The 27,418-nt window shown below is 49.4% G+C and overlaps 1 protein-coding gene across 8 annotated transcripts in view; it reads right to left on the bottom strand.

The window, feature by feature from the left end:
- LOC307226995 (glutamate receptor ionotropic, NMDA 1) overlaps positions 1-26,054 on the bottom strand; it is a 28,101-nt gene extending 2,047 nt beyond the window's left edge. For 2 of the 8 annotated variants that reach the window (XR_013843756.1, XM_079996032.1), the window contains exons 1-20: positions 25,280-26,054; positions 22,388-22,522; positions 21,564-21,740; positions 19,542-19,604; positions 18,156-18,256; positions 17,413-17,534; positions 17,057-17,231; positions 16,491-16,635; positions 16,260-16,343; positions 15,614-15,749; positions 14,936-15,063; positions 14,204-14,368; positions 13,874-13,992; positions 12,073-12,185; positions 11,534-11,682; positions 11,169-11,326; positions 10,254-10,415; positions 9,424-9,533; positions 8,384-8,529; positions 4,854-4,964 (exon numbers count right to left, since the gene is read on the bottom strand). Coding sequence is in view for 6 of the 8 variants with exons in the window: in XM_079996032.1 (XP_079852158.1) it covers positions 4,854-4,964; positions 8,384-8,529; positions 9,424-9,533; positions 10,254-10,415; positions 11,169-11,326; positions 11,534-11,682; positions 12,073-12,185; positions 13,874-13,992; positions 14,204-14,368; positions 14,936-15,063; positions 15,614-15,749; positions 16,260-16,343; positions 16,491-16,635; positions 17,057-17,231; positions 17,413-17,534; positions 18,156-18,256; positions 19,542-19,604; positions 21,564-21,740; positions 22,388-22,522; positions 25,280-25,528 (2,748 nt within the window). In the remaining 2 variants the exon portion in view is untranslated. Of the gene's footprint in view, positions 1-6; positions 927-4,603; positions 4,965-7,609; positions 7,645-8,383; positions 8,530-9,423; positions 9,534-10,253; positions 10,416-11,168; positions 11,327-11,533; positions 11,683-12,072; positions 12,186-13,873; positions 13,993-14,203; positions 14,369-14,935; positions 15,064-15,613; positions 15,750-16,259; positions 16,344-16,490; positions 16,636-17,056; positions 17,232-17,412; positions 17,535-18,155; positions 18,257-19,541; positions 19,605-21,563; positions 21,741-22,387; positions 22,523-25,279 lie in introns of those variants that run through there. The other 6 variants (XR_013843757.1, XM_079996034.1, XM_079996033.1 and 3 more) reach the window with 5 other exon arrangements.
- Positions 26,055-27,418: the final 1,364 nt, after the last annotated feature.

The raw sequence follows: 27,418 nt of genomic DNA, 5'->3' as shown, positions 1-27,418 counted from the left end.
AGCAGGCGCATCAAAGGGATGGTCTATTACATCGAAAGCCGGCTTCGAACCCGGGGACACCGCCGAAACCACCACCCCGGGAAAGCGGGACTCCACCCGGCCAACCCGGAGCTGTGTTACTCCTCCTCCTCGTCCTCCCTCTGCCCTCCATGCTGGAATGCCTAGGAGGGAAAGCCACCCGAGGAAGCAGACCCTCCAAGCACCCCTCTCTCTCCCGGGATAGAAGAATCCAGCCCGGTTTCCGCCGGGATCTCGGAAGGTTCCGCTGTTCCTGGGATGTCCCTATTTTCATCGGAGAAATGTTGAAAGGGGTGGAATAGGACGTCCCTATTTTCATGAGAGAAATGTTGGAGGGGATGGACTAGGACCTCCCTATTTCCATCAGAGAAATGTTGGAGGTTATGCAAATGCCCACCGCCGAGGGAGAGACATTTTTTTATAAATCCCTGCGGTTGCGAACGGGAGGAATAAACGGAGAGTCATGCAGGGGGAGTTTGCAAAGGCGGGAAGCCATCTTTTCTGGCCGAGACCTTTCCCCTTCTGGAATGCCACCCTCCCAATATCTTGTGACAGATGTCCTTTTGATGGGGAGAGAAAGAGAGGAAAAAATCAGAATTTCAAGATGGCTGAGAAGTTGGCTTTCGCCCCAGGTGGACCTTTCGATATCTGGGACCTTTGGAAAGACGCCAAAGGGGGGGGATGAGGTCAAACCCGATGGCCCGCCAACTCAGAAACATGCATAATAGAGGGTCTCCAAAACGGGCCAGGGGTTTGGAGAGGGAGAGGGAACTTTCCTGCCCACATGGCGACTGTTCCAGAAAGGATGATGTGCAATGGGGAAAATATCTGGGAATTAAATCAAATTTGGTGGAATGATTTGGACAGGTTGCTTTGCTGCAATCGGCTCCCTAGAAACAGCCGGAATCCTGCAAATGTGGATCAGAATCCTGATTTAATAATTATGACAGATTGCTTTGGTGCAATCTGCTCCTTGAAAATAGCTGGAATTCTGTAAATGTTGATTAGACATGGGAGGGAGGAATGAATGGATGGATGGATATTCAGAGGAAGGAATAAAGGGATGGATATTCAGCAGAACAAGGGAATGGATGGGGGGAAGGAAGGAATGGCTGAATATTCAGCGGAATGAGGGAATGGATGGGAGGGAGGAATAAATTCAGCAAAATGAGGTGGAGCTGGAGTGCCACAGAGTGGTGGTTTGGGACATCCAACAAGGAAGAACCTGCCATGGGAAATGGACAAAAAATTGGGAAATGGATTAAAAATAAATAAAAAGGGATGAGAACGGATTGACATGCTGTTAAACTGCTTTTTAATTCTGTTTCCTCCCTTTATGGTCTTGATTTATGGGCTACTATAGGCTACTATAGCCAGTGTGGTGTAGTGGTTAAGAGCGGTAGTCTTGTAATCTGGGGAACCGGGTTCACATCTCTGCTCCTCCACATGCAGCTGCTGGCTGACCTTGGGCCAGTCACACTTCTCTGAAGTTTCTTAGCTCCACTCACCTCACAGAGTGTGTGTTGTGGGGGAGGAAGGGAAAGGAGAATGTTAGCCGCTTTGAGACTCCTTAAAGGGAGTGAAAGGCAGGATATCAAATCCAAACTCTTCTTCTTCTACTACTACAGGATGCGGGTCGCGCTGTGGGTTAAACCACAGCGCCTAGGACTGGCTGATCAGAAGGTCAGCGGTTCAAATCCCCGCGACGGGGTGAGCTCCCGTTGCTCGGTCCCTGCTCCTGCCAACCTAGCAGTTCGAAAGCACCTCAAAGTGCAAGTAGATAAATAGGTACTGCTCCAGTGGGAAGGTAAACAGCATTTCCATGCGCTGCTCTGGTTCGCCAGAAGTGGCTCAGTCATGCCGGCCACATGACCCGGAAGCTGTACGCCGGCTCCCTCGGCCAATAAAGTGAGATGAGCGCCGCAAACCCAGAGTCGGTCACGACTGGACCTAATGGTCAGGGGTCCCTTTACCTTTTTATAGGCTACTACTACTACTGCTAATAGTAATTAATAATAAAATAAAATAAAATAAAATAAAATAAAATAAAATAAAATAAAATAATAGTAATAATAATAATCGTTCTGATGTTTCTTCTCTTTATGGGCTTGATTTATGGGCTACTACTAAAATGAGGCTGCATTTTAAGCTGTATTTTAATTAACTGTTCTTGGTTTTTTCCTATTATGTTCTATTGTAATTTATATTTGGTGTTAGCTGCCCTGAGCCTGGCCCTGGCCGGGGAGGGCGGGGTATAAATAAATTATTATTATTATTATTATTATTATTATTATTATTATTATTATTATGTTTTTTGTTAGAATTGTTTTTACTGGTTTTGTTATGTGTGTCTTTTTAAATATATATATAATTTTAATTTTTTTTTTCTTTTTTACAATCTTGAATACTCATTTAAACATCCTTGAAATTCAAGGGTGTTTTAATGTGTTTTTTTGGGGGGGCTGTGACGGTGATCTTGGCACTGATATGGGAGGATTTGACGAGGAAATTCGGAGGAGAAGCGGTGAGGAATATTCAGGGCTGGTCCCCAAGAAAATGACAGTGATCTTAGCATTGATACAGGAGAATTTTCAGAGGAAATCCTGAGCGGAAACAATGAGGAATATTTGGGGCTGATCCGAGAGAGGGACAGCGATCTTCACATTGATACAGGAGGATGTTCAGAGGAAATTGTAGCCCAACGCCCTTTGGAATAAGTTTGAGAAATCATGGGAGAGGTTTTGTGAAATATATTAATTCCCAATAATAATAATAATAATAATAATAATAAGTATTCTTCTTCTTCTTTATTTTTTCTGTGTCAGACCAACACGGCTGCCTACCTGATGATAATAATGATAAAGATGACGATAATAATATATATATAAAAGATTATGGTTATTATTATTATTATTATTTTATTTCTGCTGCATCAGACCAACACGGCTGCCTACCTGATGATAATAATGATAATGATGATAATTACAATAATAATGATAATGATAATCATAATAACAATAATAATAATAACAACAATAATATTTTATATATATTATCATCAACACCACCACAATTATTGTTGCCAAATAATAATAATACCCCACTCATCTGGCTGGGGAACTGCCTGCACATAGGAAAACAGCAGAAAGTCTGCAGATTGTGGAAGTTCAGGTTGTCCTGCCTTGGCCTCATTGCCAGCCTATCAACAGATTGGGATGAGGGATGCTAACAGATATCCCAGGGTCCCTATTGCAGGGACAGCCCAAGATGTGAAGAAGCCAAGGCAGTTTCCGGTTTGATCCGGGGTTGATCCCGCTTTTCCTAAGGACATTTCTATTTTCATGGGAGAAATGTTGGCAGGTATGGAATAGGACGTCCATATTTTCATGGGGGAAATGTCAGAGGGGATGGTAGGAAGTCTGTATTTTCATGGGAGAAATGTTGGGAGGTACCAAATAGGACGTCCATATTTTCATGGGAGAAATGTCGGCAGGTATGGAACAGGACAGGGGTTGGCAATTTTTTCTAGCAGCCGGCCGGTCTAGTGTACCACAGACCTTGTGGCGGGCTGGAGAAGTGGAACCGGGGGTTGGAGCTGGAAGAAGAGGCAAGGGGGGTCAAATTGTCCTCTCCACTCCCCAGCCCCAGCTTCCCAGGGGCTGCTGTCACTGCCACCGCCGCTTCTCGTTAGTAGGCAGAGTGAGCTTGTTCGCTCGCTCTCTGGCCCGTAGAATAAGGTGACCAGATTTCCCCCCATGAATCCGGGGATGCTTTTCAATCTCCATGGATTTTGTAGGATTTGTAAATCCGGGGATGGTCCCTGGGAAACGGGGACACCTGGGAACCTTACCCTAGGGGCACCAGGGCGGCAGATGGCGAGCGGCGGCGGGAGGAAGAGGCGTAGTGAAGCCAGAACCCAGGATTATTGGCAACTACGATGGGACAAAGAGGCCGAGAGGTGGCAGCTTGACCAATCCCACACCTCGCCCGGATCCTAGCACAGGGTGGGGGCGTTCATGCTGATCAAATGCCACCGGAGCAAACCGGGTGCGGCGTTGGAGCAGCCGAGCCGCCACTGCTCTTGGTCCCATCAGTGTTGCCGAGAATTACAGATCCGGCTTCCCTGATTGAGGACCTGGGTGGGCCTGATCCATAGCTGTCAATGATTCCCTTTTTTAGAGGGAAATTCCCTTATTCCAAATAGGATTCCTCGCAAGAAAAAGGAAAAGTTGACAGCTATGGCTGGATCTGGCCCGGGGGGACTTGGGTTGCCAGTTCTGTCGGGTCAGTGTCAGAGAGGACGGCCAGACGCCCCTGTTTCCACAGGAGAAACGTTGGCACGGGCTAAGCAATGGAGCTCGGCCGTCCGCCCGATGACGGAGGGCCCCTCCCTGCCTCGTCGTTTCCAAGGAAGCCACGGACGGAAAGCACAGGTAAAGAAGGTGACGAGAGACACGGCGCCAGGTGAGGCCATGACCCTTGCCTGAATCCCACAGAAAGTGCAGAGGCAGGAGACGGCTGGAGATGGCGTGGCAGGGGACAGAAGAGGGGAAGATGGCACGGCAGACCGCTTTCCGGGCATGGACCAGGACGGGAAGGACTGGAAATCAAAAGGGGGGAAAGAAAAATCTGGGTTTTTTGGGGGGTCGGAACAGAAAGGAAAATAAACCACGTACGGGGAGAAGAGGGAGCCCTCGATCTTTGGGACAGACGGTGGAGACGGACTGACAGGATGGACACGGGGCCATGGCAGCTGTGAGATGGGGCGGTTGATGGGATGGCAGGAGAAAGAGAGAGAGAAAGAAGGAGGGCACAACCGGTTGTCTTCTTCTTACCGTGTCTCTGCAGGACCTACGGCTCTTGAAGCTGTTGGCCAGCGTGGATGTGATGGACCTAAAAGTGGTTTTCATTCTAGGGCCTGGTTCTGCTCTAGCACTTGGTCTATCCTAAAACGAACATGTACATAAGCGGTTAGATCTCCGGACGGCTGCCACCGGCCGCCGCATCTACACTGTGCCTCGCTTTCACGGGCTGCCTTGCTCGCCTGGTGTGCTCCTCCTGCCCTACAGGGCGGCTGGGCTCCGGAGGGCCCCTCCGAGCGCTGACCTTCCAAGCGGCCATCTTCGGCTGGGGCAATCTTGGGAGCCGACCCAGACTCTGAGCAGATCCACTGTCCTTTTCATGGACATACCTGAATTACACGGAATGGGGTGGGAGAAGATGCCCTTCTTGGAATGGAATCGGAAGTCCCTCTTTTCATGGAAGGGGGAGGAACCGGACATTCCTCTCCCCCAACTCCCAGAGAAATGTCAGAGAGGATGTACAGTTGCTCTCAAACCATCCCATCCCTGGGGCAAACGGGGCAGGTTCCTGCCGAGAGGGCGATTTTGGAGGTCTTGGACGGGGTGGTTCGGGTCGGAAACACTCCAAGCATTGGTGGGAGGGGGTGGTAGGAAGACCCTGTTTTCTGGAGAGGAACGTCATGGTAGGACGTCCATAATTTGGTGGTGGGACTGTCAGAGAGGATGGTAGGATGTCCATAATTTCGTGGTAGGAATGTCAGAAAGTGAGGTAGGATGTCCATAATTTCGTGGGAGGAATGTCAGAAAGGGTTGTAGGACGTCCATAATTTCATGGGAGGAACGTCAGAGGGGATGGTAGAACATCCATAATTTCATGGGAAGAACGTCAGAGAGGATGGTAGGACGTCCATAATTTCATGGGAAGAACGTCAGAAGGTATGGTAGGACGTCCATAATTGCGTGGAACATCAGAAAGGTTGCTAGGATGTCCATAATTTCATGGGAGGAACGTCAAAGGAGATGGTAGGACGTACATAATTTCATTGGAAGAACATCAGAGGGCAAGGTAGGACATCCATAATTTCATGGAAAGAACCTCAGCGGGGATGGTAGGACGTCCATAATTTCATGGGAAGAATGTCAAAAAGGGTGGTAGGACATCCATAATTTCATTGGAAGAACGTCAGAGGGCAAGGTAGGACACCCATAATTTCATGGGCGAACATCAGAAAGGGTGGAAGTACGTCCAACGGAAACTATACGTGAGGACCCTTTATGTGGGGTGGACCCTTTTCTGGAACGGATTGGGGGGTGGGGGGCGGGGCTACAAGCATCGTTGGGTTCCTGCAGCATCTCTGAGGGCCTCCTCTCAGGATCTTGGAGAGGAGGGGCCCCCACCCTATTGGGGGCCGGGGATGGTCCCTGCCGGTCACTGGCACCCCTTCCTTCCATCTTCTACCCCTAAATAAATAGGATCGGGGCCTTTGGTCAAGGCAGGTCCTACGGCCGGGAGATAGAGAGAAGACTGCATCAGAAGAGAAGGGAGGTCATTGTATGTTAATGGGGTGGAATGGGGGGGGGGGGTAAAGAATCAGAATTAAAAAAGAAAGGAAAACCAATATTGGGGGATTGAAAAGGGTATATAGGTCTCCCGAAACCGGCCGCCGGAAGCTGGGGGCTGCTTTCCGGAGGGATCCTGGGCAGGAATCCAAGAGGGGAGTTAAATGGGGAGAGAGAGCTGAGGGTTGGGGGGGCGGAGCAGGAACGTAAGCCATCAGGGAGGGGGGGGAGAGGCCAGGGAATCAAGGGTAGCGGTCGGGCGGGAGGCAACCAGACCTGGTTTTGGGGGGGTTGGGGGGCATTTTTGGGATTGGAACCCCATTTCTGACCCCACCCCTTTGGGGTATGGTGGAATTTGGGGGGGGGGGTTTAGGGGAGGGCGTACCCGATCTGAAGCCTCTGTATCCTCCCCTTGGGGAACCCCATTTCTGACCACTCCCCCTATAGATTTAGGGATTTTTGGGGAGGGGAGAGACCAGGTCTGGCTCCTCCACATCTGGGTTGGGGGGGCCAACTGGAAATGAATCCATTTCCTGCTTCTGTTCCCGATGTTCCTCTTCCCCGCCCCCACTCCCCTGTGCATGCATAGGAAAAAAGCAATTAATAGGATGGAATGGATGAAGATCTATATCTATATATAGATAGGGAGATACCCCCATATATATATACACACACACATACATATATTGATCTAGAGGTATCAGTGCATGGCTTGCCACAGTGTTGCGCCATGGCGGAAGGGTGACCAAAACCAAATAATAATAATAATAACAACAATTTATTAATTCTACCCTGCCTATGATTTCAAATAATAATTTGAAAAGAAACACCCATGTGTGTGTATATATATACACACACATACATATACATATATACATTATATATATATTATATGCATTATATATGGTTTTATATATATATTATATTTATATATATTATATACACATATATAAATTATATATATACTATATATATATATATATACACACTATATATTATATATATAGGCATATATGAATTATTTATATATTATATACATATTCATATATATATATACACACACACATATATAATTATATATATAATATGTATATGTGTATTTATATGTATATGTATGTATGCATGTGTGTGTGTGTATACATTTTTTGATTTTTTAAAATTGATTTTTATTTTAATTGATTTTTTAAAATTGGTATTTATTGAACAAAGAAATCTTCCCGCTCGCCTACCTTCTAGCATTGTACTAGTGGCCGGAGGGTTCCTCCTGCGGAAAAGTCTTACATTGTCAAACAGATCTCTGGAGCGTCGGCATTCCTCGTCGGCCGTGGGGTGGGGTGGGTGGGCATGCTCGGCCGATGGCCCCCACCCAAAAAATCCTGGCCCCCCCATATCTCGGACAGCCCCCCCAAACCCCGGACCAGACCTGCCGTCAACTCAGGGAAGTGTTTCTCCTCTGTAGAAAGTTGGCATGTGAAAAATGGCAGTGACAATTGCGCTCACGATGCCCTACAAAATTTGAGCCTGCAGGACGCAGGGATGGACAGACCCCAATTGACAGGACGCCCCTATTCCCATTGCAGGGGATCGAATAGGATGCCCCTATTTCATTATAGGGGATCAAATAGGATGCCCTATTTCCATTGGGGCATTTGCCCCCCTATTTAGGAGGGTAGGGGGCCCTCAAAGGCCTTCCCAGGATGAGTGGGGTCCCCCAGGGGTCATCCAAACCAACCCTCCGCCCTTCTGGAAGGAGTGACTCTTATGGGGTTCCCCCACCCCATAGGTGGGGGCCACGGAGAGGGCGTCCCCCTAATACTATTCCCCTTCGGCACCATAGTGACTGTTGGGGTGAAGGAATGGGAAATGGAAAAGGACCTCCAAATTAAAAAGCGGAAATTAAAAAATGGAAGTCCCACATGTGTTGGTGTTTTTTCTGGCGGTTTTGTGTGTTACCTGCCCCCCGCCAGAGTTCTCTTCTCCTCCCAAAAATGGCCTCTTCCTACCTGTAGGTTCTTCCTCCAGACGTTGACAGCGGCAAAGGCCAACTGCATCTGCTTCCGTCGGGCGTCCTTGTGCCTCTTGTAGGCAATTTCGATGAAGATCAGGAAGATTCCGGCCACGATCCCACCAGCCACCAGCATGAAGACGCCTGGGAGGGGTCGAAATGCGGGAGGGAGAAGGGTCAGAGAGCACCACAGTCGAGGGTCGTCCAGGAAGCAGAGTGAGAATCGTAATCATGGCGGCAATTGTCGTGATAGTAATAACGATGGGGATCCGGAATAAGAATAGGAATCACAAATGACAATCGTAAGAAGAAGGATAGCGATAGGGATACTTACAAATGGTGGTGGTAGCAGTAGTAGTAGTTAGAAATGGCAATAGTAACAATAACCGTAATATATATATAACTAATAATAATAATAATAATAATGTGAATCTAAGTTTGGCACTCATCATCATGATCACCACCATCATTATCATGATCACCACCACTATCATCTCAATAGTCTTACAGTGGTACCTCGGGTTACATACGCTTCAAGTTACATACACGTCAGGTTACAGACTCTGCTAAGCCAGAAATACTACCTCGGGTTAAGAACTTTGCTACAGGATGAAAACAGAAATTGTGCTCTGGCGGTGCGGCAGCAGCAGGAGGCTCCATTAGCTAAAGGGGTGCTTCAAGTTAAGAACAGTTTCCGGTTAAGAACGGACCTCCGGAATGAATTAAGTACTGTATTCTTAAGAGCCTGGCTAAGCACCCATCACCATCATCCATCACCACCAGCATTTCAATATTCTGATTCTTAAGAGCCGGGCTACATATGGGCCTAAAGATTTTGTGAATCTAAGTTTGGCGCTCATCATCATCATGATCACCATCACCATCACCATCATCTCAATACTCTTATTCTTAACAACCGGGCTAAGCACTGGACATTTTGTGCCTTGCCTTGGGTTGGACTGTGTCCTTCGTGCCCCTTCTTCTCCGATCCCTGAGGGAAGGGAGCTCCGGAGGGGATGGGGAGGTCTAGGAACCCACCTGCCATGTTCTCAAAGGTGAGGGTGGCTGGGGCGTTGCTCCTTGAGTCGCACTCCTGGTACCTCACCCACGTCTTGTCCAGCTCTTCCATGAAGCCATTTTCGTGGAGGCTGTGGGATGGGAGGAGAGAGCTGAAGTGGGGGGTACCGCCATCTTGAATAAAATATGGTTCGGGGGGTGGGGAGGGAGGCCAGGTGAAGCCCCGTCCTATGACTCTCAAATCTCTTACGGGGACCCGGGAGTCCCAGGAAAGCCCACTTCCTGTTCCCTGGACTACTTCCTGTCCTCCAGGAGACCAACTTGGACCAAGAAGGCTCCTCGGCCATCTCTGACAGACCCAGAGGAGGTCAGGCCCAACCGGACTCCCTCTTTCTGGGTTCAATCCCGGAACATCCTGATGTTTTGGGAGCGAGGAACGTCGAAAGGGCTGGCGGGGTTCTGGTTTGATCCTGGAACACCCCAATTTTGCGGGGAGGAACTTTGGAGTGGCTGGCAGCTTTCCGGTTCAAACCCCGGATATTCTATTTTCCCGATTTCCCCCGGAGGGGATGCCTGGACCTTTCTCCCGTGAAAAGAGGTCCTCTCATGTTTCTTCTCCAGAGTGGGAAAGGGAAGTTCCGGGATTGATCCAGGATGCTCAGAGGGTCCTGCGTTCCCCAACCCCAAGCCCTTCCCTGGATCATTCCCGTGGGCAGGGGAGAGGGTGCGGACTTGAGTGGGAAAGGGAAGTTCCAGGATTGATCCGGGATGCTCGGAGGGTCTGGTGTTCTCCACCCAACCCCAACCCCCTTCCCTGGATCATTCCCGCGGGCGGGGGAGAGGGTACGGACTTGAGGATGGCCAGCGAGACATTCTGCTTCCAGGGACTGTCCTTCCTCATTCCGATTCCGAATCCAGACCGGAAGAAGAGTTCTCCAGTGGTCACCAGGTCGCACTTCTGGGAGGCTTCAAACTCCAGGACAGCCGAGTCCCAGATGAAGGCATGGAGCTTGCTGGGTGGAGACACAAGTGGGAACAGTAACCAGGAAAAGGGGGTTGACTTCAACGCTCCTGGCAAATTCTAGAAGCCTTCCCTCCCCCTCTTCCGAAGGAGGATTTTCGCAGGATGAAGCGGTCCCGAAAGGAAAGGATCAGAAATCCCGGCAAATTCGTTCCTGAGAAATTCCTGCCAAACCTTTCCTGAGAAATACCCGCCAAACCATTTCTGAGAAATTCCCGCAAACCATTTCTGAAAAATCCCACCAAACCTTTCCTTAGGAATCCCTGCCAAACCATTTCTTAAAAATCCTACCAAACTACTCCTTAGAAATTCCTGCCAAACAATTTCTTAGAAATTCCAGCAAAATGTCTTATATATTTCTGCAAAACAATTTATTAGAAATCCCCACAAAACATTTTGTTTAGAAATCCCAGGGAAATTTCTTAGAAACCCAGCAAACATTTCTGAGATATCCCAGACAAACAATTTCTTAGAAATCCCAGCCACATTTCTTGGAAATCCCAGCCAAATTTCTTGGAAATCCCAGCAAAATTTATTAGAAATCCCAGCCAAATTCCCACAAAAAATCTTCGCCTTTGCGTTGGCTTCAAATCAGTGGGTTGTTAATTGGTCAAAATACGTGGAAATTACCTGGATGAAAAATAAAAATAAAAATGGAATTCCATAATCCAACGCCTCTTTCTCCATTGGTCCCCCATGTCCTCCCAGCCCACCCGCCCGGAAAAGTCAAAGGAGTCCGACTCACTTGTCCCGGACAGCCTGGATGGCTTCGGCGGCACTTTCGTAGTTGTGCTTCTCCATGTGGCGGTACATGGTGCTGAGCTCCACCTGCCGGCGGAAGTAGATGTCCACCGAGCTCTGCTTGACTGTGGCGTAGATGAATTTGTCGGATGGGTTGCGCAGCTGGGAGAGGGGAAGGTAGGACGTCCGTATTTTGGTGGGAGAAATGTCAGAAGGGGTGGTAGGACGTCCATAATTTCGTGGGAGAAATGCTAGAGGGGATGGTAGGACGTCCCTATTCTCATGGGATAAATGTTAGAGAAGATGGTAGGACGTCCATATTTTCATAGGAGACATGTCAGAGGCTTGGTGTTCTCCTTCCATGCTTACCCTGGGATCATTGATGCCTGTGATCCGTTCCTCGGGTCTGTCCAACACCAGGAAGGCCGCCAGGTTGGCAGTGTAAGAGGCCACGATGATCATGGCGAATCCAGCCCACACCATCCCCAGGATCCGTGCGGAGAAGCTCCGGGGAGCGCCTGGAAGAGATAGGGCAGGTCGGGATGGTCCTCAAGCATCTGAAGGACCGAAAACCTGGGGAGATAGACCTCACCCAAGCTCTCTAGTGCCGCCCCTCGAGAAGACCATCTAATGAGGGAAGAACCCAGAGGGGAAGAAGTTGAGTTGGACATCCCTATTCTCATGGGAGAAATGGTGGAAGTCGGAGAAGATGGTAGGACGTCCATATTTTCATCAATGTCAAACGAGATGGTAGGACCTCCATATCAATGTCAAAGGGGATGGTAGGACCTCCCTATTTTCATGGGAGAAATATCGGAGAAGATGAGATGGGGTCGGTGGCACCAGCCTTTGCTTTGCAGCCTCTTACGGACGGACCCATCCAGATCATTCCCACTGGAGAGACTCACCTTCTCCGATGCCAGAGTTGAGCAAGACTCCCCAGGAGAACCACATGGCAGATGACAGGGTCAGGGCATCCTCTTCCTCTTCCTCGCTGTTGACTTTGAAGCGGCCGAAGGGGCTGCAAGAGAGCAAGCAGAGCCAGCGGTCAGCCGTCCATCAAGTAGCAGGTCTTAGAAGATGCCCCATGGAAAGAAGCTTCTGGACCTCACTGGTGCGAGGAACTCCAGAAGTCCAGGGTGGGCAGAGGGCGGAACTTTGAGGACTCCTCGGTTTCCCTCATGTCGTTCGCAGGTGGAATAAGTGATGCAAAGTCAGTGGACAGAGGTCCCTTTGCATCATTGATGGGTACGTAATTTGGTGACGTCTTGAGGAACAGCCCGTCCAGTTCCTTGTCCCTGCCCCCATTGGGTGGGAGGAAGCAGAGCTGGATAACTTTTCCTTGCTCCTCTGGGAGGAGGAGGAGGAGACCAGGAAGACCAAGGGGTAGAGGAAAGAGGGGTAGAGGGGAGAGGAGGAGGCCAGGAAGACCATGAGCTAGAGGGAGGAGGGAGGAGGAGGAGACCAGGAAGACCAAGGGGCAGAGGAAAGAGGAGAAGGAGAAGGAGAAGGAAGGAGGAGGAGGAGGAGACCAGGAAGACCAAGGGGTAGAGGAAGGGTTAGGGGGATGACTTTACGATGTCGAATTACAACAAGGAGACGCCCTACTCCCGGAGACGTATAGATGTTTAAAAGCTTGGCCTAATTTTGCAGCTGCCCCTTACTTAACTAACATCACTAACGAAGCTTATAGATGGGCTTTCTCCAGAGCCCGCTTTGAGACAATGCCCTCAGCAGTGCTGTACGGCAAATTCACGCGGGTACCAATGCATGCGCGTCTCTGCCCCTGTATGTCTAATAAGGTAGAATCTGTCACTCACATCCTTCTATTTTGCGAATTTTATAGTGAAGAACGAGTTCAGCTTATTTTGCCGCTTTTATCAATATTTATACCCCTACAACATTATTTGGAATCCTCCCCCGAAATTCTACGAAAATACCTTCTGGAAGATTCCTCAAGCTCAATATCATATGAGGTGGCCAAATTTTGCACTTTAGCAATCAGGAAGTGTAAATCTCTTTTGTTGAATGGCACACTGCGAAGTTCCCTTGTGTAATTTTTTTTTTGACGTTGTTGTTGATTTCCTTTTGTTTGATCCTGTGGTGTTCTGTGTCGCTGGCTTTTGCCGCAATAAAACTAACTTGGCTAACTTGGAGGAGGAGGAGACCAGGAAGACCAAGGGGTAGAGGAAAGAGGCGTAGAGGGGGGAGGAGGAGGCCAGGAAGACCAAGGGGTAGAGGAAAGAGGAGAAGGAGAAGGGAGGAGGAGGAGAAGACCAGGAAGACCAAGGGGCAGAGGAAAGAGGAGAAGGAGAAGGAAGGAGGAGGAGGAGGAGGAGACCAGGAAGACCAAGGGGCAGAGGAAGGGTTAGAGGGATGAGGAGGAGGGGGAGGGGGAAGAGGAAGAAAAGATAAGGGAGGAGGAGGAGGGGAGGGGAGGGGGAGTAGAGGGAGGAGAATGAAGGAGGAGGGAGGAGGAGGGAGGAGGAGGAGACCAGGAAGACCAAGGGGTAGAAGGAGGGGTAAAGGGATGAGGAGGAGGAGGAGGGAGGAGGAGGGAGGAGGAGGAGGGGGAGGAGTGGGAGGAGGAGAAGGAAGCAGAAAGGAGGAGGAAGGAGGAGGAGGAGACCAGGAAGACCAAGGGGTAGAGGGAGGGGGAGGAGGAGGTGGTGGAGAAGACCAGGAAGACCAAGGGGTGGCAGCAGTTACCTGAAACGGTCCAGGAGATAGAGCATCACAGCCACCACGTGGACCGAGAGGCCCACCAGGAGCCAAAGGGTGCTCTGGAACGGCTGCATGAACGAGTCCAAGGTGCTGCGGGGGATTTCCTGCAACGGAGAACCGGAAGTGGGCGTCAGTAGCTGGGGGAAGACCCCAGCAGGGGTTGCTTAGGGTTCCTCACAAAGGTTGAGGAGAACGGTTCTCCTCTTCTTCTCCCCAGGCCTTTCAAGGATGTTATATATGGGTGGTCTTTAATGGATGCTGATGGATCACTGAGTGCACAGTGATGCCTAGTGGTCGTTGGCCATGTCTACCCACCTTCTTCACTAGGATGGTGAGTCCCTGGTACTTAAAGGGCTTGGAGAACTCGATGTACTGGGCCCGCTCGTTGTTGATGGTCAAAGGAGCCACGATCATGTCCGCCTGACCGCTCAAGAGCTCCCCCATCATGCCGTTCCACTCCTTCTTGTTGCTGTTGTTCACCTGTGGTGAGACAGAGCAAAGAGAAGGGCAAGGAGGTCCATATTTCCATGGGGTGAGCGTCGGTGATGATGGCATTTTCGTGGGATGAATGTGGGAGATGATGGTAGAACGTCCGTAATTTAATGGGATAAATGTGGGAGATGATGGTAGGACGTCCGTATTTTCATGGGATGAATGTCAAAGGGGATGGTAGGAAGTCCATAATTTCATAGGAAGAACATCAGAAAGGATGGTAGGACGTCCATAATTTCATGGGAAGAACCTCAGAGGGGATGGTAGGACGGCCATATTTTCATGGAACAAATGTCAAAGGGGATAGCAGGAAGAAACTATGGGAAGCAAGTTCACGAATGGACAACCCTCCAGGCCTCTCCTGAAGGTTCCTCCGGTCACCCCAGTGTGGGCGGAAAGCCAATGGGGACAGCCAACCGTTCCAGGAACGACTTCCCACAAATCTCCTTTTTCAATGGGACGCCGTCTGTCCATCCCCGGCCAAGGGGCTGGACCCTCAGAGGTCTTCTGAGAAGTTGGAGGGTGGCCCGTCCGGCCTTCCCGAGGCCCGCTCACCCTCTCCTGCGTGCCAAACTTCCCGTCGCCCACCAGGTGGACCTCGTAAGTGAAGTTCATGGTCTTGGCCAGCTTGATCAGGAGGTCGACGCAGAAGCCATAGCAGCAGAGCATCACGCTGGGGCGGCCTAGTGGGGCAGGAGAAAGGGGGACCATTGAGGCCTGTTCCAGAAGGTCCCCAACGGAGAGGACCTTCTCAATCGCTCCACCTCCATGCCCGTCCGTCGAGGAGATGCCATTTGACCCGGCCCTTTAGGACAATGTGGATGGCTTCCTGGTGAAGATCTGACCCGTTCCCCGTCGATCCGTTTTGTTCTCAGCCTGCTGAGCTGGATTCCTTCCTGGTCGTATGTGGAAGAGATCATCTGAACCAGGCTTCCTCCACCTCGGCCCTTCAGGTGGTTCCGTTCCATATATGATCAGGAAGCGATCCAGTTCTTCAGGCTTGATCAATGGGGAACGGACCTCCCCATTGTTCCTGACCACCGGTCCAGCTAGCTAAGGATCATGGGAGGTGTGGGCCAACTACATCTGGAGGAGCCTGGTCTAGACTAAGAGGATCTCATCTCCACCATGCAGTGCAGACCCTCCCAAGAAGGAGAGACGCCTGCCGCCCAATGGAGACGCTTGGCGGGGGAGCTTCTGACCCGACGCCCCGGCTGTGGGTTCAAGACATACCCGGCATGGTCTCGTTGGGCCCCGTACAGAGGACCTGCTGCACCAAACCGCCGGTGCTGTTGGTGAGGGCTTTGCACTTGCCATCGGCCAGGGTCTCCTTGACGTAGACGAACGGCTCCTGGTGAATGGTGACAATCTGAAAGAGATTGAAAGAGAGCCATCTCCTTCAACCGTTTCTGCTAAGGCTCAGCTTCTAGGCCCTCAAACATCTTGAGATGTTTGAAGATGGCCCTAACATCTCCACAGCCTGTTCTTTTCTGAGCTAAAGAGAGCCATCTCCTTCAACCTTTCCTCTAAGCCTCAGCTTCTAGACCCTCAAACATCTTGAGATGTCTGAAGGTGGCTCCCATATCTCCTCTTCTCCATCTCCTTCAACCGTTCCTCCTAAGGCTGGGCTTCTAGACCCTCAATCATCTTGAGATCTTCGAAAGTGGCCCTAACATCTACTCTCAGCCTCCTCTTTTCTGGGCTAAAAAGAGCCATCTCCTTTGACCGTTCCTCCTAAGCCTCGGCTTCCAGACCCTCAATCATCTTGAGATGTTTGAAGGTGGCTCTCATATCTCTTGCTCTCCTCTTCTCCAGCTCCTTCAACTGTTCCTCACCAGGCTGACATTAGTGAGGTAGGGAGGTGGAGCAGAGACGATACCTTGAGCTTGGTAGACATCTCATAGCCCTGGGGCGTCTCGGTTTCTCCTCCCGGCCAGATAATCTTGCGGTCGTTGGGCAGGAACTGAGGAGGTGAGGAGAGAAAGGTTGGGACCAGACCTTCTCTACCAGCCTTCCCTGTTAAACGACCATAGAGTCAGAATGGGACCCCTAAAGGTCAGCCAGTCTGACCCCCGGATCAGGCAGGGCCCTCCCATCCAGAGATACTTACATGGCTGCCGTTGTAGACGCCGACCTGCACCAACTTGTTGTTCTGCAGGTTCATGACACTGTAGTTGGCGTACTTGCGGTCCCCATCCTCGTTGAACTCCACCCGGCCCGTCACACCCTCAGCGTATTTCGTCTGCATCAGTACTCTGGGGAGAAGGCGGGTTGATCGGGATGCGGAGGGATGGAAATGTCTCCAACGAAATTACGGACATCCTACCATCCCCTCTGACATTTATCTCATGAAATTATGGATGTTCTACCATCCCCTCTGATGTTTATACCACAAAATTATGGATGTCCTACCACCCCTTCTGATGTTTCTCCCACAAAATTATGGACGCCCTACCACCCCTTCTGACATTTATGCCACCAAATTATGGACGTCCTACCATCATCTCCAGCATTCATCCCATGAAAATACGGACATCGTACCATCCCCTCTGACGTTTATACCAAAAAATTATGGATGTCCTATAATAATCTCTGACGTTTCTCCCATGAAATTACAGACATCCCACCACCCCCTCCATAAAGAACCCAGGTCCGGGGTGCCCAGGACGCTCTTACCTCTTGAAAAGTGGCCCCGTCTTCCAGATGTTGGTGTTCCCCACGCACCCCCTGGGTGGGTCGGTGATGTTCTCCTTCTCAAACAAGTCGTGGACCGCCTGGGCCACTATGGCCACTGCGTCCCGGATGTGAGCTGACTCGTTCTTGCCATTCATGAGCTGCAAACCGATGAGACCTAGGACGGGGGTGGGGTGGGGGGCGGAGACAGATGACTGGGTTGGCCGGGACCCCAGAGGTCATCCAGGCCAACCCACTGCAGGGCGGAGACCTCCAAATGGATTTAGAGAAGGGAAGGAGAGCACCGCTGGGCGATCAACCATGGGGCAGCTGGACCATGGGGAGGGGTCCCAGGTTACCTTCTGGCGCATTGCGTAGGGCATTGCCGGAGATCTCCCGTTCCCCCACCAGCCAGACGTAGCCAGAACCTGTCATGTTTTCTTTGGCTGCGGCCGTGTAGACAGTGGTGGCATCGTCCTCACTGGAGAAAGAGAAGAAGGCTGTTGGGATGGTAGGACATCCGTATTTTGGTGGGAGAAATGGCAGAGGAGATGGAATAGGAGGTCCCTATTTCCATGGGAGAAACGTCAGAGGGGATGGTAGGACGTCAGCATTTTAATGGGATAAATGTCAGAGTGGGTGATGGACACCCATAATTCCATGGTAGAAACAGCAGAGGGGATGGTAGAAATCCATATATTCATGGGATGAATTCTGGAAGGGATGGAATAGGACACCCCTATTTTTATGGGGAAATCATCGGAGGGGATGCTAGGACATCCCTATTTTCATGGGATGAATTCTGGCAGGGATGAAATAGGACGTCCCTGTTTTCATGGGACAAATGTCAGAGGCGATGGTAGAACGTACATAATTTCGTGGGCGAAAGGTCGGAGGGGGTGGTAGGACGTCCCTATTTTCATGGGATAAATTCTGGAAGGGATGGAATTGGAAGTCCCTATTTTCATGGGACAAACCTCAGAGGGAATGGTAGGAAGTCCATAATTTCGTGGGAGAAACATCGGAGGAGTTTGAACGAGGGAAAAATGGGGGTCGCCTCCACTCACCTGACCCCAACCCTGCCCCACCGGCCGGCCCTCACCTGGCAGACAAGATGATCACCCTGGCCTCCAGTTCCTTGGCTTCCAGGAGGAGAGACGTCACGTTCTTGGTGCCCGGCTCAAACTGAAGGACCTTCTCGGCCTGCAAGGTTGGCGCGACCAAATGGGGTCAGTCGGCTGGGCCCTGATCCCCCATGCCAGAGCTATGCTTTCCTCAGAAAGATACTTCCTTCTCTCTTTCCAAGGTCTACCTGGAAAGGACTCAGTTGTTCCTCATTTCTTTTCCTCGTTTTTTTTTTCTCCTCCCCCGTTCTTTTTTTTTTTTTCTTTTCTCCTGGTGGGGTTCATTTCCTCCCCACCCCCTTAAAAAAAATAAAAATCTAATTTTTTATTTTATTTCTATTTTAAAAAAAGAATCATTTTTCTTTGTTGTTGCACTGGGCATGCAAACAGAAGTCACTCCAGCCCCAAAAGAAGATCGTGCATTGGTACAGGAAAGAGGAAAAAAAGGCATATATAGAGATACACAGCAGCTGCCAAAATGATTCCACCAACCGTGGCAAATTGATTTCTTGCTATTTGTTTGTTTTGCAAAATTTTCAAAAAAATGTTTTGCATAATTTGCAAAAATAATAAAAATAAAAATAAATCTTGCAAAATTTGCAATTAATTTTTCCAAAATTTGCAAAACTTTTTTTTCCTTCTAATTCTGCAGAATCCCTGCTGTATCGTGAATTGCCGAGCTGCCTTTTTCACTCCGCTTTCACAGTCTTTGCGACGGCGAGGGAGCCCCTCGGGCGGCAACTGCACATATCCATATATTGGTTGGCTGGCTGGTTTCGCAATGTAGTTGACTGCTCAAACGCCTGTTGCTTTTCCAAAAGACCAAAAAAAATAATTTTAAAAAACAACAACAGGAAAAGGTGAGAAAGGGGAGGGGAAAAACACGCAAGGGGTCCGCCTTGCAAGGGAATCGAAGTGAGGATCTCGCATTTCCTGTTGGGACAGGAAGGGGCAGAGCAGGAAGAGGAGAGCAGGAAGGGGGAATCAGATGGTCCAGGAGGAAACAAGGGGGGGGGGATAAACTCGCAAATTCGCTCTGGCTCCACATGCATGGTCTTCCGAAGAAAGACGTCCAGGATAGGATTGCTCCTCAAACTCAAGCTCAAACCAAGCATATCTCAACGGAAAAGAACGTGCGACCCAAAAAAAACCCCCAATGGAGTCTGCTTGCTGGCTCCAGAGATATTTTTATTTTTTCCATTAAAAAAATAATATATATGTATATTTCTCTCTAAAATTTATTCTGATTTTTTGTGGGGTGTCTTTGGGCCTAGGCGGCCTGATTGATGAATTTTATGAATTTTTTATTTTAATTTTTTTGCTCGTTAGGTTGGTGGGCGGCGTGCATTTCCATGCAAATATACCTTGGGTCCTCGCTTGTTGTCAAAGGATAGCGGTTCGAGGCTGTCAAAGCTCCTTTTTTTACTCTGATGGATAATGTGCACAGAGAAAATATGCAGACACAGAAGAAGATTATAAACAGTTGACAGAAGAAAGATGGGCACTCAAAGCAAATCCCATATCCAACTCCTCCTGATCCGAGGTGGGGCGTAACAGAGGAGCGGGGAAAAACCCCTACAAGCTTTTCTATTCAGTTTCCTGCAAAGTTTCCTACAAACTTTCCAACAAGGTTTCCAACAAGGTTTCCTATTAAGTTTCCAACAAGGTTTTCTGCAAAGTTTCCTACAAGATTTCCTATTCAGTTTCCTGCACAGTTTCCTAGAAGGTTTCCTATTAAGTTTCCTGCAAAGTTTCCTATTAGGTTTCCTACAAACTTTCCAACACGGTTTCCTATTAAGTTTCCTATTAAGTTTCCTACTAAGTTTCTTACAAGGTTTCCTACTAAGTTTCCTACAAGGTTTCCTACTAAGTTTCCTACAAGGTTTCCTATTAAGTTTCCTTGAAAGTTTCCTGTTGAATTTCCTGCATTTTTTTTCCTACAAAGTTTCCTATTAAGTTTCCTTCGAGGTTTCCTATTAAATTTCCTACAAACTTTCCCGCAAGGTTTCCTATAAAGTTACTAAAAGGTTTCCTAGAAGGATTCCTCTGGGGGTTACTAGAGGGGCTTCTTAAAAAGTTTCTGATGGCAGTTCCTAACCAGGTTTCCTATGGGGTTTTCCTATTAAATTTCCTACAAAATTTCCTAAGACGTTTCCTACAAGATCTCCTATGGGGGTTTCCTAGGATGTTTCCTTGGAGCTTCATGCAAGTTCTTCCTCTCCTTTAAATCGGTGTAGGTACCTTGTGAGTTTCTGAGGGCAACTGGAAAATATGGGAGAAATGTTGGAGGGGATGATGGGTTGTCCCTCTTCCCAAATGTTGGTAGACCTCTGAATGCTGGCCGCTTGGAGTGAAAAGCGGGGGCAAGGCCGCCACCCTCAGCTCCTTCCTCCTTGCAGGATTCTCGACGGCCACTGAGAAGAGGACCATGGACTGGATGTCCTGCCTTTGGTCTGATCTAGGAAGGCTACCCATATATGTTGGCTTGGCTGACGTGGAGCCACCGCTCACACCACACACCAAGGAGGCTCAGTTTCAAAGCCCCGCTCCACATGGGATGGAGCCACGCGTGCCCCCAACCCAGGAGAGAAGGAATTGGATCTTCAGAAGAAGCTCGGATTGGGGGAAGTTGTGAACGATTGGACCTTTTATGGTGTTCTTCTAGATGTTGGAGCGTCTGGGGCAACCCAGTCTGATGGGTGGGGGTATAGATGACAAAATTATGACCATTATGACTGATCAGATAGTTGCATTGACCATGAGCTTCTTTGCAGAAGAGGAAGGAAGCAGGTAAAGGGAGCTGCCTATCCCTGCCTCACAAGTCTCTCTTGGGGCTCCTTCCCAACTCTAGGATTCCATCTTGAGGTTCCTGCCTTGGTTGAACCAGACAACCATTCCATGATTCTATGTTGAGTTGCCTGCATTGTTTGGACCAGACAACCCTTCCAGGTCTCTTCCAACTCTATGATTCTATGTTGAGGTTCCTGCCTTGGTTGAACCAGACAACCCTTCCAGGTCCTTCCCAAGTCCATGATCCAAGCCTACTCTGCTAGACACTCTCTTCCAATAAGGAAATGGGTTTTTGGCCCAGCTCCATGTTATGTCTCCCCCCCTCGTCTCCCCGTTTTTGCCTCTTTCGGATTTCATTTTTTTTTAATGTAGTTGGAGATTTCGGTTTTTTTTCAACCATGGCAAAGCAAGTGAAATGAATAAAGAGTAACAAACTTTGGTCAAGGACTTAGATGGCCAGCACCTAAGAGCACAATGTGGGTCATGTTTAACAATGGGAAGAAGAGAGAGAAGGTGTATTTACAGATGTCAATCTACACACGGACGACAAAGCGCGAGACTTTCGAGAGAAGCGTGGGTGGCGGGAAGCTACTGACCTTGGACTCTTTCTCCTCCAGGAGGGTCTCCAGCTTCTTCTGAGCCGCCCGGCCCTCGTGGTCATCGCTGACGATGAGGATGATGTGGTTCCATTTGTAGAAGCGCATCATCTCAAACCAGACATTGGATTGGTGAGAGTAAGGAGGGACCGTGCGAAGGAACGAAAGATGGATACTCTGGGGAGAGAAGGAGCCAGAGGGAGCGTCACTGCGGACCAAGCGGGGGCGTCTGGGTTGAAGCGCCGTCCCTCCTACGGGGTGGAAGGAGCCTCTGGAGAAGTTCCATCTTGAGACCCCACCTGCCTCTGCAGAGAGGTCCATGCTCTGCTCAGCTAAGGCGTTCTCCATGGGGCTACCTTGGAAGGGGACCTAGAAAGGAGTTGGGGCAATGTCCCTCCTATGGGGTGGAAAGAGCCTCTTGAGGTCTTCCATCTTGAGACCCTACCTGCTTCTCCAGAGAGGTCCATCCTCTGCTCATCTCCTGCTGTCTCCATGGGAAGGTGACTTGAAGATGAGATTGAGAAACATCCCTCCCCTGGGGTGGAAGAACATCTCTAATACCAGCTCCATCCAAGACCTGGCCATCTGCTTGGTCTATGCCCTGCTTCTTCCATGGGGCTACCTTGGAAGGGGACCTGGGAACCATTGTGGAAAACAGCCCTCCTGCGCAGTGGAAGGGCCTCTTTAGGAAGCCAATGGGAACGATCTCCAGACGGACGGATGGACATTGACTACTGAGAAGAACGAATGGCTGTATCAAGGCCTTCTCCCACCAGATGTCCAGGAGAACGGCGGGTCCCGACCAGCGGGAGCTGTGGGCTTACCTTGTCGGAGTAGATGGACATGCGCGTGGTCAAGCCAATGACCGGGATCCGGTAGAAACCAGCAGTGTATGACACTGGCGTCGGCGTGAGGTGGTCGTTGGGAGCCGGCGGGTGACTCACCAAGATGGCGTAGACCTGTGGGAGAGACATTTCTCCCATGAAATTATGGACATCCTACTATCCCTTCCGACATTTCTCCCATGAAATTATGGATGTCCTATCATCTTGCTGACAAAGATCCATATAGTTCAAGCTATGGTTTTCCCACTAGTGATGTATGGAAGTGAGAGCTGGACCATCAAGAAGGTTGATCGCCGAAGAATGGATGCTTTTGAATTCTGGTGCTGGAGGAGTCTCTTGAGAGTCCCATGGACTGCAAGAAGATCCAACAGACCTATTCTGAAGGAAATCAGCCCTGAGTGCTCACTGGAAGGACAGATCCTGAAGCTGAGGCTTCAAGACTTTGGCCACCTCCTGAGAAGAGAAGAGTCCCTGGAAAAGACCCTGATGTTGGGAAAGATGGAGAGTGCAAGGAGGAGGGCGCAAGGAGACAGAGGATGAGATGGTGGGACAGTGCTCTTGAAGCGACCAACATGAGTTTGACCAAATTGTGGGAAGCAGTGGAAGACAGGAGGGCCTGGCGTGCTCTGGTCCATGGGGTCACGAAGAATCGGACATGACTAAACGACTCAACAATAACAACAAGAAGCCATTCCCCTCCGACGTTTCTCCCATTAAATTATGGACGTCCTCGAATGCCCAGGCTTTGACAGGCAGAGAGAGAAGTCGGCCGAGCCAGATTGCAAGATAATATGATTTCCTTAACCGCATATTTAAGGCCTAAATGCCATTTCCCCTCCAGGGACCATTTATGATGAAATGGTCTGGCAAGAAGGAGGCGAAGAGCTATCGATGGAAGGAACCAACCCTATGGAAGCAACTGAGATGGTGTTTCCATGGAAACTTCCTCCTCCCTTTGCTGGCTTCTCCTATAAATGGCCGTTTCTGCTCCGTTTGGGGAAAGAAGGAAGTCTGTAAATGTCGATCAGGTCTGCAATTTGGGTGGCTTCAAAGGAGATCCCAAATGAGACGTAAATGGGGTCAAAATAGCACCATTTGATGACTTGGGGACCCGGTTTGTTCCTTGGGAAATGGGCTGTGTTGGGGTATTTTTAAGGTCCCAATATGTGGGTGTGTAAGAGGGAGAGAGGGAGGGAGGGGGGAGAGAAGGAGAAAAAGAGAAAGGAGAGGGGAGAGCGAGGGAGGGAGGGAGAGAATGAGAGAGGGGAGAGAGGTAGGATAAGAAATAAAGAGGGGAAAAGAGGGAGAGAAAGAGAGGGAGAGAAAGAAAAAGAAAGAGGGAGAGGGAGAGGAGGAGAAAAAATATAGAGAGAAAGAGGGGGAGAGAGGGAGGAAAAGGGGAGAGAAAGGGGGGAAGGTAGGGAGAGAAAGAAAGAAAGAGAAAGAAAGAAAGAGGGTAGGCAGAGACAGGGAGAGGAGGAGAAAAAGTAAAGAGAGAAAGAGGGGGGAAGCAAGGGGGGAGAGAAAATAAGGGAGAGAAAGAGAGAGGGGAGAAATAAAGAAAGAGAGAGAAAGAGAGAGAGAGGGAGAGAGGGATAGAAAAAGAGGGAGAAAGTGGGATAGAGGGAGGGGGAGAGGGAGGGAGGAGAAAAAATAAAGAGAGAACAAGAGAGGGAAGAGAGAAATAAAGAGGGGAAAAGAGTGAAAGAGAGGGAGAGAAAGAAAAATAAAGAGGGAGGGAGTGGGAGGTAGAGAAGGAGAAAAAATAAAGAGCAAAAGAGAGAAAGAGAGAGAAAAGGGGAAAAGAAAGAGAGGGAGGGAGGGATAGAAAAAGAGGGAGAAAGAGGGGGAGAGGGAGGGGAGAGAGGTAAGGAGAGAAATAAAGAGGGAAAGGGGGGAGAGAAAGAAATAGAGGGAGGGAGGTGGCAGAGAAGGAGAAAAAATAAAGAGAGGGGGAGAGAAAGAAAGAAAGAAAGAAAGAAAGAAAGAAAGAAAGAAAGAAAGAAAGAAAGAAAGAAAGAAAAAAATTCCTTCCAGTAGCACCTTAAAGACCAACTAAGTTAGTTCTTGGTATGAGCTTTCATGTGCATGCACACTTCTTCAGATACACTGAAACAGATGGTATGAGCTTTCGTGTGCATGCACACTTCTTCAGATACACTGAAACAAATGTTTCAGTGTATCTGAAGAAGTGTGCATGCACATGAAAGCTCATACCAAGAACTAACTTAGTTGGTCTTTAAGGTGCTACTGGAAGGAATTTTTTTATTTTGTTTTGACTATGGCAGACCAACACGGCTACCTATCTGTAACCAGAAAGAAAGAAAGAAAGAAAGAAAGAAAGAAAGAAAGAGGGGGGTTGTCCCTGGGCTGGTGCCCCAAGCCAAGAGGCTGGTTCATAGGGTCAAGGAGTTGTTGGCTGGCCCTTAGTAGGGTCAAGAAGTCCCTAGGCCAGTCCTTAGAGCTGAAGGTTCCCTTGGTTGGTTTCTAAAACCAAGGACTCCCTGGGCTGGCCCCCCAAGCCTGATCCATAGGGTACCTGGGTGCTCAATAGTAGGGCCAAGGGGCCTCTGGTCGTCTCTTAGGGCTGAAGGTTCCCTAGGTTTGGTTTCTAAAGCCAAGCCCACAGTCTGGACCATAGGGTCAAGAGGTCCTTGGCCAGTCCTTAGGGCGGTAGGGTCCCTAGGTTGATCTCTGTGGCCTGCGGGTTCCTAGGTTGGTGCCCCAAGCCCACAGTCCACAGGATCCAGGGGTCTCTGGGTGGTCCTTTCTGGGGCCAACCAGTCCACCAGGTCAAGAGCTTGGCCCATCACGTCGAGGAGTCCCTAGGGGGTTCCCCCGACCGGTTCTTGGGCGGCGCGGTGCGGCTACCTGGCTGGAGATGAGGTCCTCGCAGACGGAGAGGGCCATCTGGATGGCGTTGGGCTTGTGGGTGACGGAGGTGGCGTTGAGCTGGATCTTCCAGGTGCCATGGCGCTTGTTGGCCTGGTTGATGGCCTCGCGGAAGACCTGCTCGTGCCTCCTGGTGCTCAGCACCGCCCCGATGTTCACCACCTTGGGCTCGCAGCCCCCCCGCGCCACCGAGAAGCACAGCAGCACGGCCAGCAGCAGGAGGCGCATGGTGGTCACCCCACCGTCGCCCGGCGCAGCCCAAGGGCCCCCCAGGCGGCGGAGAATTGCCACGCAAGAGGGTCTATCCGTGGTCCTGAAGCGGCCCTGTGGAAGAAGCAGAGGCGGCAGCTGTCCCTGGTGCTGAATTGGCCCTTTGCAAAAGACTGCTGTCCCTGGTGCTGAATTGCCACCGCTTGCAAAAACGTCACAGTCCCTGGTGCTGAATCGCCCCGCCCCCCCCCCCCCGCAAAAAGACGCTGCCCCTGGTGACGAATTGGCCCTTTGCACAACGCCGCTGTCCTGTTGCTGAATTGGGGCCCTCCTGCAAAACCGGCCGCTGTCTCTGGTGTTGAATTGCCCCCCCTGCAAAAACACCGCAGCTGTCCCTGGTGCTGAATTGCCACCCCCGTTTGCAAGCAGCCGCCGGATCTCCCCGCAAAAAACCCCCCAAAAAACGCAATGGCGCTGAAGCGCAATGGCGCTGTCCGCCGCGCCGAAATCTCCCTGCAAAGACAGGCGCGCACCCACGCGCGCGGCCGCGCGCGGGAGAGGAGGAAAAGGAAGCGGGCGGCCAATGCGGCGGCGTTTGGTGTCGCTGGGGGGGGAGGGCATAGGGGGAGAGGGGGGGAGGGTTAGATAAAAGCGGGGTGGGGGGCAGGAGAAATCGCAGGGGGGAGCATAGGAAATCAAGAGATTGGCCGCCCCCAAAAAAAATCTTTATAGGATGTGCCCCCTATTATACAAAGCAGGGGGGCCGCTGAAGAGATTCCCCCACCCCGTCAATCTTCCTAGGATGTGCCCCCAATATGCAAAGCAAGGGGGGCCGCTCAAGATATTCACCCCACCCGTAAACCTTCCTAGGATGTGTCCCCCCAATATACAAATCAGGGGTGGAGGAAAGCCAAACCTCCCCACGAAAGAGATTCAGGCCCCCCAAATCTTTATAGAATATGCCCCCCCAATATTCTTCAGTTGGCCTTGCTAGCTAGGGTTGATGGGAGTTGTAGTCCAACAACAGCAATAAAATACATCGATTTTATATGGATTGTTAAGTTTATATGGATATATAACATTTATATGTTATATGGATTTCTCTTGAACTTTTATATGTTTATAACCCCCCAAAAAAACCCCCAATTTTATATACATACATATATATGTGTGTGTGTGTGTGTGTATCCCCAAAAACCCACAATTATTATAAATATATATTATTATATTATATTATATTATATTATATTATATTATATTATATTATATTATATTATATTATATTATATTATATTATCATATTAACCCCAAAAAACCCCACAATTTATATATGTGTGTGTGTGTGTAATATTATAATAACCCCCCAAAACACACATACACACACATATCTAATGATACTATAATAACTACCCCCAAAACCCACAATTATATATATTTTTATACACACACACACACACATACACACACACAAATATATAATATTGTAATAACCCCCCAAACACACACACACACACACACACACACACACACACACATATAATCATACTATAATAACTCCCCATAAAACCCACAATTATATATTATAATTATATATTATAATAAGTTATTATTATAATGTGTGTGTGTGTGTGTGTGTGTGTGTGTATAACCCCCCCCCAAAAACCCCCACAATTATATATTAGTCCCCAGATCCAGTTGAAAAATCCCGCCGATACAGGATTATTGTAATTATTGTTATATTTGCAGGAGATGATTGGATGGGCAGATTTGAGCAGGAATTTGGATAGGCAGAAGATATTAGAAATTCAATTTAAATTCATTTAACTTGCTCATCTAATTATCTACATCCTTCCCCCCTCCTCTTGCGGTTCCTTAAATTTATTTCCGGATATCTTCCGCCTACCCAAA

This window comes from Podarcis cretensis (genome assembly GCF_951804945.1).
Source record: "Podarcis cretensis genome assembly, chromosome: 11".
In the NCBI taxonomy this organism is placed as follows: Eukaryota; Metazoa; Chordata; class Lepidosauria; order Squamata; family Lacertidae; genus Podarcis; species Podarcis cretensis.
This window is presented reverse-complemented; position numbering and strand designations above follow the sequence as displayed.